This window comes from Styela clava, chromosome 4 (assembly GCF_964204865.1).
Source record: "Styela clava chromosome 4, kaStyClav1.hap1.2, whole genome shotgun sequence".
Taxonomy (NCBI): domain Eukaryota; kingdom Metazoa; phylum Chordata; class Ascidiacea; order Stolidobranchia; family Styelidae; genus Styela; species Styela clava.
Window position 1 is genome coordinate 1,058,312 of NC_135253.1, and position 12,452 is coordinate 1,070,763.

At 37.2% G+C, this 12,452-nt stretch overlaps 1 protein-coding gene across 1 annotated transcript; it reads right to left on the bottom strand.

Annotated features, from left to right (window-relative positions):
• Positions 1-8,047: 8,047 nt before the first annotated feature.
• Positions 8,048-10,470, bottom strand: LOC120325985 (THO complex subunit 4-like). Its single transcript, XM_039392176.2, has 5 exons — positions 9,507-10,470; positions 9,207-9,372; positions 8,895-9,081; positions 8,618-8,753; positions 8,048-8,428 (listed from the first exon to the last, which is right to left on the bottom strand). The coding sequence occupies exons 1-5, from the start codon at positions 9,619-9,621 to the stop codon at positions 8,271-8,273; spliced, it is 762 nt and encodes a 253-aa protein (XP_039248110.2). The 5' UTR covers positions 9,622-10,470; the 3' UTR covers positions 8,048-8,270.
• Positions 10,471-12,452: the final 1,982 nt, after the last annotated feature.

Genomic DNA, 12,452 nt, shown 5'->3' on the forward strand with positions numbered 1-12,452 from the left:
CTGTAATAATTTCATTACTAGGTGCAGAGAAATGAGCTAGAATTTCAGTGATTCTTAAATTGTGGGACTTGAGAGAGAGCTCCGTGCTTCGGAACTATTTGAAAGCACTGATCAAGTATATATAAATTATTTGGGTTAGCCTTCAATTCTCTTCAGCATTGTTATTGTTAGGAGCAGCATTTGAGATTAAATCAGTTTGGTCTCATTGCTAATCCAATTCAATGATCGGTCTCCCAGCAATTAAAATAGTATTTCCATCTCCGTTGCTCTTTGAATATGGATTTCTGTTCTGACTGAAATTCAACGCAAAGGAAAGAAATACTTTTCGGAATTGAAGACTAACTACTTTAAAAACGGTGGAGCCATATCTCATTCTTATTAACTCTCAAAACGGGCACGCCCATGATATTTGAACCTGTAGAAAAATGATTTAAAGAAATTTTAATAAAGAATAGAATAATATTCCATGAGAGGGTATTTTGATTGAAACATCCAACAGCCTGTCATTTAAATAAAAATACTGGTAGAAAAGTTTAGCCTATGGTCCATCACAGCTTCTAACCTAGACTGATGTTTGATCATTGCAATTAAAATAAAACCCATGAGAGGAGCAAAATGATCAATGAGTTATTAGATTCATACTAAAATAATTCAAAAACCAACGAATATTAAGCGAAAACGAAGTAATGTTTACAACCATGCCTGAAAATCTGCCTGGGTGACAAAAGTGTCTAGCAGCTGCTTAACGTTTATTGTTATGTCACTTTTGCATCTTGCTGGTTATTGCATGTTAGGGAAGTCGTTACTCAGAAAAGCATCTTTCTGCGACTATAAATTAGCAATCGCTCTGAATGATAATAAATAAACTATCTACCTATAGATAGCAGTGTTTCCCAACCCGAGTCCGCGGTCTCAAATGAGTCCGCGGAGCGTTTGAATGAGTCCGCAACGAGCCAGATATTCACTGCGAAACTTAACCATCAGCTATGTTACGATTTACGTTAGAATTTACATGAAACATAAAAAGCAAGTTTATTCACATGTCATCAATCGAGTCAATAATTACTGGATACTGAGCATGGCTGCGCATATATTCGAATATTCAACCACTAGAATAGCAATTTACTATTCGAAAATTGGGGGTGACGCGACAGGTCACTTGCGCGTCGCTTTGATCAAACGATTGGATTTCACAACTCACTTTCGGATTTCCGACGAGAACAAGTCGATACTGGATAGATACCCAAGTGATGTTTCTCGGAGCTCGAACAACGAGGAAATTTTTTTTTTTTTTTGTAGGTGTCAATGGTGGCAATCTAAATTTTTTAGATTGAAAAGCGGCAATACTAAAAATAAAACGGAGAACACCATGAGTTTTGTTTTATGATGGTCCGAGACCGATTAAAATCGCAAAATTTCCCTTAGGATTTTTTGCTTTACTGCCTCAACATTTGTATGTACAGTACTGGAGCGCCGTAAGTGTTGTACGAATAGCTCAAATTTGTCGAATTCACAAAAATAAGAATCAAAACAAAATATAACCGGGCACTTTACCACGCATTTTTGTGTCCACGAATTGTTATGATATTTTCTGAGTAGAATTGCTTTTATTTCGTCAACACAGCCGCAGATTAAAATGATCATCAAGGCGATCAATATTTTTTTCGATTTACTAATACGTATACTTTAATTATGTTTTTAATAAGTACTAAATCAAGTTGTACGTTCTAGAAATTTATAGAAGATAGTAGGATTTTTCTAACGGCGATAACAAATTCGCAAGATTGCAAAAAATATGTAACAAAACTAAATATAATCAGGCAATATATTCTCACATTATTATGTTCGCAGATTGCCGTGGTATTTTAAAGAAGTAATGCTTTCATCTTGTCATATGTTGACGCAACCGCGAGTGACCATGAACACAATTAAATTAAAAAGATATTTTAAATTCTCGTCGTTGTCATGGATTAAATATTGAGCGACAGGAAAGGCCATTTATCCACTAAAAAAGTCGGCTCTTTTAACAAAAGCGTAATTTCGGCGAATTTCCGATTTCGAAATTCGAAATTCTGTTGTGTTTGGTTTTATTACTTCTTGCAACAAACGCACGTTGAGTCCGCAAAGGTTGTCGCCGGTGAGAAAATAGTCCGCGACCAAAAAAGGTTGGGAAACGCTGACCTATAGTAATAGCATAGAATTGCGTATCGTAGGTAATTTTATGCGTACGAAGCACGTATAAGCCGACACTGACTGATGCATTCATTGTTCGAAGTATTTTAAACTTTTTGGAGTTGTTACATTGCAGTTGAATACATTGTTTTTATTTACTTGATGTTTTTTCTGTGTAATGGCCAAAGCGTTGAAATCAAATGGCAACCTCGTTGCCCCGCAGTACGTCGTCCAAATGACGATCTGTCAAGCGAGTACGAAATTTATTCTACGTGTAATACATTGCAGACAAAGCTGATCACAGCAATATGTGCTTCCGGGCGTGCACATTACACGTTTTACACTGTCGCACAGAGCAGTGAGCAACCTGGGATCTCGGGGTCAAGTTTCGTATTGCAGTGACACCTTCTGTGATGACTTTGAACATTGAATCCCTTTATAACTGCGATGCTATCGGCACTTCGGAATGTTCAACCTTCAACGCGAACTTCCCTCCGTTCCCGGACACTTTTATATTTCAAAAATCAAAACAGACTTTTTTTAAAATTACAACCAACATCAAGTAAAAACATACAACTGAGAACTGTAAAAAGGCGCTGTACAGCTGCATTTGTTACCACGCAAATCCATATGGAGACAATGATAAATTCATAATCAATTTGTGTGTTGTGCATTTATAGTCGGGAAGTTCGAAGGACGCAAAAAATTAGTTCGCGCGCCGCATTTAGCCCAAATGTGGCAGTTTGCCGACCCCTGCTTCAAACGTATCATAGTATTGACTTCGTTTGTGCTAATAAAATTTTTCTCTTGTACAATCCCATGCAGACCCGCGTTTTTCTTTACTAAAACCCTCAAATTCCCTAATATCGCATGTTGTAAATGTGGGATCGAAGACGGATAACTTTCGAATCTGTGCGAATTTTCCGTGATTATCTTTTTTAGGTTATGTTTTCGCCAGTCCCGCCTCTTCTGTGCTGCCATGCAAAATCCGCACTGAGGCTTCCGCCAGTTCCACTTCTTCTGTGGTTTGAAAGAAAACCTGCTACGCAAATCAGCAAAAATACCAAAATTTGTGTGAAATGCTCATACCTATAAGAGCAAGTATCAAAACTCCAGCCTCACTACATGACACTATATAAACGATCGCTTGCTTGCTGCATGTATGTTTATTTGCCTCGAAATTTTAACAATATCTACATAATAATTGAACGGTAAAACAGAAACGGGATACATGTTCAAGACCTTACTGTCCTAAGACACAGATGTGCGACATGCACCCCCAAGAATTATAATTGGAGTAGTGTAGTGGATCGTAGTGGACATAACGATCGTTTCAATATTATGTTGTTGTTGTTGTTCTTGTTCTTTGACACGTTTTTAAAAAGTCGCTTTTCTCTTCGAATACTGGAAAATTTTCTCCAGAAGGCTATTACTTTTTTTTCGCTATGACGTCATCAAAATTATGTGACTCTACGTGTCCATATATTTGAGCATAGCTCTCTTGTTATTATATTCAAACGTTTTTGTTTGCATGTTCGAAAGAGATTTATTATTTGTCAACCAAAAAAACAAGCATTGCAATAATAATAGAAACATACAACAATATCCGAAAAGTTATTCGGTATAGACTGGGGAGAGCGATACGATCATCAGAGCCAGATCCCTCAAATTCGCGCTATATTCATAGCGTATTACCAACCAACACCATCAAGCATTAACTGGAAGAAAAGTAAATATTACGATACGCGTCTTGTGGTCGCAAAAGAACAATCAGCACAGATGATGCAGGTATTCATGCCACATTTTTCTGGATTTAGAAAATAATATGACGGTTTCGCTATTTGTTTATGTTATCTATATTTCGCTTCATCGGTTTCTTTAAATTAACTTGAAAGCATTCTAAATATATTATACAGAAACCATGTACTCTGTGTATGCTATGATCTTCGCACAAGTCACCACTTTAAATTCAGATCTAAGAAGAATCTTTTAAAATTTTCCACATGAATGTGTGGCTGTTCATATTCCGATACACTGTATATTTATCCTTCATGAAAAAGATCCACTATTCGGGAAAATATCAGTAATTACTTTTCTTATTCTATATAAATCAGTGAGACTTCTGTTGCTACATTACAGCTGATAGAGATTTCACATTGAGTTTATAATTTGTAACTTAATAAGGTTCATACCTGAGAACAGAGATTCACAAGCATATGTAGATGAAAATATGGAGAGTAAGACACGAAAAAAATTCGGGGATGACATCCCAATCACGCAATAGTTCGTTCTCTACACTTCTCTCTTCTATTCCCTTCCCTAATCGCTTATATTTCTTTCGAAAACAATTTATAACAGTAAGTTAGCAAGTAACTCTAACCATCATGAGCTGTACTACATAAAGGAAAAGGGGTGGCACAGACGAACTATATTACGTGAGAATGTTGCCAAATGAATGCTGCGCTCTTCTCGACAAAATTTTTCGAGAGCTCGCCCATTTTCTACGTCATAATATATATTTCATTTGTAGCCATATGTCACGAAAGGACAGATGAAGTTTGAATAAATAACGGATTGTTAACAAACGATAGTGAATAAATTAACACCTAGTTTTATCAGATATTTCCGAGTCTTGGAAACTTTTCACCCGAAGAAAAATGATCTCATTTCCGAGAATTCGCCCGCGTGCCGAATAAATGGGCTCAGGTGTACCAACGCTGTTGCAGTATGTCAACCGCAGGAGTCTCTCTTTATTACCTGCCGGGCAAAGGATTATTGAAATGTTCGAAGAATTGGAAAGTTATTTTAACTCTCAAGGATGTCCTACTCCTATAAACAGTGCTGCATCGATATGAAGCCAAAAATAAGGACATCAGGGAAACATAATGATAGAATTACAAAAAACCAAATGTAATAAACAAAATGTTTTCATGCTAGTGCGACCAGTCCATTGTATAATCATACTTTGCACTAGAAAGGATGTGCTACAGCAGTTCTTTATTCTTAGAAACAATTTTTTTCATCTCACTTTTAAGTTGTATTTTGATGCAAGTTCCACATACTGATTTTGTCCAGTAGGCTGAGTAGATTATTGTTTTGTAATTGTGTCGATTAATTTGCTGTTATTAGATAATAAATGCGCGCAGCAATCAATGAAGTTGTAAAATATCATTTCTAGCAAATCAATCATTCGAATTGACCAATTTGAGAGCCTGGCATAAAAACCTCAATCAATAAAATAAGGACACATGTCAAAATAAGGACGATTCTTGAATTAAATAATTCAAAAATATTTTCTAAGACAAAGACCTTCAAAATAAGGACAAATCTTAGAAATTAGCACGTCATGGCAGCCCTGCCTATATAAAAAATGTTTTTCGACCCCGCGTACGAGCTAGTTTAATTTGGATGCCCGGTATCTGCTCGCAAAGCATGGCAGTAGTTTCAGATATTACTAAGCCTCGAGAATCGGGATCGAACCAGAGATTGTCCGATCCGCACTGCCCCGGTTTTGGTTTCATATGGTAAGCAAGGTTTCCTCTAAGGTGCGCAACTGTGCCATTGCGCAGTAAAATATCATCCTCGAACACCTGTAATGAATCTGAATCTGTAACATTACGTTTTCAAAGCGGCGTGTGGCCCGCCATACCTCCTAACGTCTTGCTGAAATTCATGTTTCACGAGTACCGTATTTTCGTTAGCACTGTTCATTGTGATGTCACACACGTGTCCGTTACGTCAAACTACTTGCATTTCTCCTGAATCCTCTTGAAAGGGTATTTCACCCAACTTACAGTGTCAGGGCCGATCGGCGCCTGCTGGCCAGCAATAAACATTAAAAAATCACGATAACAAGGAAAAGCTTTTTGATTCAAATGTGTGCTTACTTTGTTCGCATTCTATAACATATTGTCGTTGTAATATTTCCCAAAGTTTGAAAATCATATAGGACTCTGCTCAGTCTTAAAATATTAAGGCTCACTAAAACAAACAATTGCGCAATGTAATATGTTCTTACTTCTTATAGATAACACTGATGGTAAGCCTAGGGTTAGCCGTTAGACCATAGTTTTATTCCAATTTTCCCTATCTTAGTTCTATTACAAGTTCGGGGACTAGCCAAGTGACTCCTGCAATATTTGTACCTGAAATTATGGCTTTACGCTAAACTAGTAGCCTACACATACTACGTTCCGATGTTCGCCATCTTGGTTCACATACTTCAGGAGTATCAAACAAACAATGCAAAAATAATTTAGTGGCCCAAGACGCCGACAACCTTGGATCATCCTGCTGGCTTACTATTGAATCCATGGGCTAACGTTTCCCAACCGGGGAGTAATTTTGTCTTTATTGGGGGGGGGGGGGGGGGGGGATTTTGCTTTGTATTTGTTGTAGTATTACTAATATTTTTAATCCTTATTATTAGTATAGTACCTATTTATGCACACATTATAAACTATATAAACTGTGCGGGGATGTGGATCGCGCATGATACTATCTAGGAATACATTGAAGCTTGAACAAATACCGGAAACAAAGTTTTTTTTATCCGCAGCTAGGGAGGAATAAAGAGATCCAAAATAGGAAAAGGCTGTGGGTCAATTATCGAACGACCCAAATTTTTTAAAAAAAATACATTTTGCAAAATCTCGCGACCGAAGTTGTTCTCAAATACAGGGCGGCATGTAGCACAACCATGGAACAACGCCCTGGAAGTCGGGCAAAACTAAAGGAATTTGAAGTACCTGCCACTCCAATAGGGCAAACCCTGATTGAAAGCAATTTATCAAGTCAGGCATTCTACAAATTCATGACCATTTTCTGTGCGATGCATTTTCTTTTCTGTGAACTCAAATAAATATAAGGATATGTTTTCAAAACAGTCTTCGTTGCAAGTTTCCTTGAAGTTTATCAACTTCTGTGTATCGCACATGCTTTTTCCAAATTACCTTAGCTGTAAACATTTTTTATTGTAATCTGCACACATTTCTCTAAATTTACTCGCAAAATGCTTTTTAGTGTATGTTCTATTACACATTTCAGCAAATTATCTTTGCTGTGAATTTTTTGGCGACTATTGCCCAGTCAATAGATGCAACTAGTTGCGTTAAAAGTGTTGCGTCTTGAAGACCTCATGACTCCCGTCCACTTATAACGTTTAAAGTATATATTTTTTGCTATGTCAACTTCTGTGCACTTGTTTTTTTGTGATGACAAAAAAAATTGACTCAATGTTTTGGATTCTTCCACACTAGTCTATAGTTTGAGCGGTTAAATAATGGATTGAAATATTAACTTTGATCAAATATAGTACAGTTTTGGATTCTTCCACACTAGTCTATGAGCGGTTAAATAATGGATTGAAATATTAACTTTGATCAAATATAGTACAGAGACCATTCCAATTTAAATAAAAAATATTTATTATTCCTAAACAGCATGTAAACACAGAGGTCAGCAGGATGTCATGTATTGACCGGTGACAGATTACAGCGCTGAAAGCGATTGGATCGCTGGATCTCCTAAATTCACTTGCTTTCATTCTCTATTTACCAACTATGTTGGAATACTTTGGCTGGCAGTTTTATGCTGCAGGCATGACAACCCGCTTCTAGACCAGGCAAACTTCAATCATACACCTCCATATATATGAGTGATGAAGAAACGCCCACCATTCTGTCCCTAGCAGTTACTGCGGCAGACACCTCATTGATAAAAAGTTTGCCTTGTTAAACAGTACAATTAATTGCTAGGGTGAGGCAAAATTCAATCATACACCTCATATATGGGTGATGGAGAAACGCCCACCATTCTGTCATTTTACTCCAAATCTTGTATACCAAACCTAACAGTTATTGCAGCAGACACCTCATTGATAAAAAGTTAGCCTTGTTAAACAGTAAAATGAAATATAAAAACCGAAGTGTTGCCATGATCTCTCATCCCGGCACACACTCCACATGAGAAAGAATTGTATACATAAAGTTATGGGCGCGGCGACATCATTATGTGTTCATGGCAGCATGGAACAACAATCACTGTGATTGCGTTGAAATGCAGGTCATTCGCAGTTTAGGCAGTCTTTTGCACAAATTTCATTCAGTTTCCATTTTAGAAATGTAGTCATCAAGTTGTTTATCAAGTTCTTCAGCAGAGACATTCTCTTTTGCCTGTCTTCCTCGTCCACCACCTCTACCCCTTCCACGACCAGCACCTCCTCCACCTCGTCTTCCTCCGCCGCCACGTCCACCACCTATTTATGATAGAAACAAATTGTTTTTAAAATCCCCAGTACAACTCCATACAAGATCAATTATTTGATGTCATATGCAAGCTTTTTGTACATTTTTCAAATATTGATACTAGGAGGGGATAAAATCTAACTCATTCTGATAATTGTTCTAACCCACTAATTCAATTATAATGTGAATTATGGAGTTACCTTGATTTTTTGGGCCAACACGAGAACCTAATCCACCTTGTGCCCTGGTACCACCGCTCACATTTCCTGACCCATCGACCAGTCTGATCTCCATCGCACGTCCATCTAGTGGAACACCGTTGTACTGTTGCATTGCCTTCAGAAAAAAACATACGATCATTAATGGTCAGTCAAGTATATTGTGAGGTTTCAATGTAATGAAATTTGAATGACAGGCACATATTATGTATAGGTAGCTTCAAGATACAATACCATTAAAATATCTTGAAAAATTCACCTTCACTGCATCTGCCCTCCTTTCAAAGATAACATCAGCTGATCCCATTGAACGACCTGATTTATCATAATGAATCGCAGATTTCCTCATGGCTCCAAATTCTGAAAATAGCTCTGTAATATCTTGATCAGACACACCGAAGTCCAAATTGCTCACCAGAAGTTTGCCAGTTCCACCAATATTGCCTCTGAAACATGATAAAGATTTAAGAAGATGGTCATAAATTATAGTTAGTAATACAATATCCCTTGAGGTAACATTAACATATGAACACAAAACGACTTGCGCAAAATTTGGAACAATGCACCACACCTGGCACCACCAGTTCTCCTGACTGGACCTGCACCACCTCCTCCACTGTACATGTCATGATCCCATTTATCATCGGGCACACCTCCCGATCTTTTGTAAGGTGCAGGTCTTCCACCTCTTCGTCCGCCACCAGCTCCCCCTCCTCTCCTTCCATCTCTTCTGGCTCCTGAAGCAAAAGAGTCCCAAGTTAGTAAGCTCTTTAAGATTGTATAAGATGTGGATTAATCAGTTATCAAAAATTCTCATACTGATATATGAACATTTGGTGAAATTATAAATGTCAGAATGTTGATAAATTACCTCCCCGTCCGCCGAAACGCCCTCTTCCTCCACCGCTACCTCCTCTTCGCCCACCTCTACCCTTCTTGTTTTGAGAAATAATGTCATCCAAAGACAGATCAATTTTGTCACCCATATTTGATGGTTTGCTTGATTGGATAGGCTTTAAATTTTCTTTCTTCAAATAATCTCTCACAAATTTTAAAGCACACAGCAGTGCAACAAATGAATCAACTTATAAAAAGCTATTAAACAAGTGGCATTGTAACCTCAATTGATCAAATTGCTCCATTTTCATATTTGAAAGATGATAAAATTGATGCAACTCCAGCTGTTCTAGTGTGTGTTGCCACCAAGCAGCCAAGTAGACTTCAGATATTCCAAGAATACGTGACTGAATGCTACTGAACACCAAAATGGAAGCCGAAATTCTAGCTTTATTGAAAATTTCACCGCCAGACTGTGGTCATAGTACACCACATCATCTTTAAATCATTATCAAATTGTGATTTCAAATAAGAGAACTCCAGCTGATACACTAGATTACTCCAGTTGAAACACAAAAGGAAGTCCATTATAATTCCAGGGACAAACCGATTATAAATCAGGATGTCAACCAGAATCAAAAGTTTATTTACCACCAAATGATCAACCGATTCAGCGATTGTGTATTGACAGATTGAAGGCAGGTGCTGACAACTGCTACGTTGGATGACAATCCACTACCAAAGAACTCGACAGCGAGAGATTTGAATTTTCAGTATCTCTGTATTCTGGTATTTGAAACCTTTTCCATCCGCCATTCCAATATCAGGAAAATAACGAGACTACATTGGTAATTCGATTTTCTTATTCTGTATTCCTGCTTACAGCCTACATTGTAAAAACTTGCTCAAGAACCCCTAATGCCCGCTCCGTTTCAGAAATAGCGCTGAATTATCAATAAAGGAGTGAAACGTGAAAACTCAACAAACAAGAGCAACGGCGACGTTTCACTAATCCAACAGCACGCCACACACACATATATAATCTCGTATCAGCCTACCACAAGAAACGGATTTGATTGGTCCAGCTAATAAAAAGAAAAAGGTTTTGGAAAAGCCGTTAGCATTCTATCGATTAGAAGTCACTTGACAATACTTCTCTGCACTTATCAAATATTAGTATCAGGAACCGTCGTAATTCTACCATTCGTGGCGCAAAAAAATATATGCTTTGGTGTCTCACTAATTAAAGGTGCTATGTCTAGTGTTAATGAAAAAAACCCGACACGCACGCTGCAGCTTGAGGTGTAATAATCCGATAAGAGGCGCTAGTTTTGATTCAAGCGCTTAATGCCGTAACTGGCAGCCTGGGATAGCCTATACTGGAGCCAAATACTCCTAGAAGATGAATGATTATGGAGATTCAAAATATATTTATTTGGCCGACTAGCTGGTCTCTCATGTCCAATATTAAATGTTGTCACGTACATTTTTGACAAGATAAAATATAACGAATAGGTAAACCCACTAGAAGTAGAAATCTCATGGCGTTAATCGGCTTCTAAATGTTGTATATTTTGCGCTAAGAGATATGATGTTGCGTATTCTTTTGAGACCCTAGCGTACGCTTGCTGTTGTAACTCAAAATCACATACAGTGATTCGTTGGATTTAACAAAATTTATTTCACTTTATTATGTTCACCACTACGGCCATTAAAACACCCAAAACATATTTTTGGACGTATTCAAGTCTGCAAAACAATCGGTGTTTAATAGCACGTAAACGAACTGCCATTGCTAAATACTACATTCATAATCGGACACGTCAGTGTACATAACGATCGTTTCAATATTATGTGGTTGTTCTTGTTATTATTATTCTCCTTAGTAATGATGGAATCGCTTTTCTCTTCGAATACTGTACCAATTGCTTTGAAATTTTCAGTGGTTAAAAATTTATTTTTTGGTAAGAAGGCTATTACTTTTACTTATTTTGAAAATTTCTGTGAACTTCAAGAAATTCGTTTGTTATGTGTAGGGCTGGGCATTTTCGAATACCTTGTGATTTCAGAATCGAATCGAATAATATTTTTCGAATCGAATCGAATCTCGAATACTTGAAAATATATAATTGTAAGCGATTTTATTATAGTAATTGGTCCTCCCAACCAGAGGCGTAGCCAGCGTATTTTGCGCCCGGGGCAAAATATAAAATTGGCGCCCCGACCCCCACGTTCAATCATGTTTTCTATTGCATTTAATTGTATATGTAAAAACAAATTATATATCGTCACGCTAATAACCGAATTGCGTAAGTCATTTTTAGCTGTTTTGAGAAAAACGTAAAAAAACTTCCTAATGATATTTCTATGCCATTGAGATTCATTAATTTGCCATAGTTAAACTTTTTGATCGTAGCCGGATTTAAGTTAATTTGTATGACGCAGTCATGTGACGTCATAATAGCGCACTGTGACTTAGGCAAAAATGTGTCTATTACTAGGGGACATACGCAATTTTGCAACTTGACTATATGTACCAGTCCTGAAAACCAAACAATCCCTAATCTGTTTCAACTACATTATTTTTTATGTTTAAAAATATGTATTTCATCAATATAACACGCTCTGCACACTCACCGAAATAAGACTAAAGTTAAATATAAAGAATAAAACATTAATGTACCCCTATATAAAAGTCAACCAAGGTGAATTGGACTCACAAGTGCACGCCTTCCTATACAGTAGTATAAATTGAAAATTATTAGCGCTAAGCTAGAATCTGAGATGCAAAAACTCGAAAATCCTTCGCCGAGGTTATTTTGCCTTTTGCAAAGCTATACAAAATAGAGCATATGTCCCACTCAGTTACTGTCAAAGATGATTTACATAGTCTACAATAAATTCATTTTTTCAATTTCACTTTCGTAAACTGGTTAACACGTCGTCAAAATCTGTTTTTTTCCAATGTTTCTCTTTCAAC

Bases quoted from the DNA above. Each gene is read 5' to 3' on its own strand.
- LOC120325985 (XM_039392176.2), bottom strand. From the start codon at position 9,621: ATGGGTGACAAAATTGATCTGTCTTTGGATGACATTATTTCTCAAAAC. The intron at 9,082-9,206 runs GTGTGGTGCATT...ATCATGTTTCAG, and splicing joins AGGAGAACTGGTGGTGCCAG to AGGCAATATTGGTGGAACTG. The intron at 8,429-8,617 runs GTAACTCCATAA...TATCATAAATAG, and splicing joins TGTTGGCCCAAAAAATCAAG to GTGGTGGACGTGGCGGCGGA.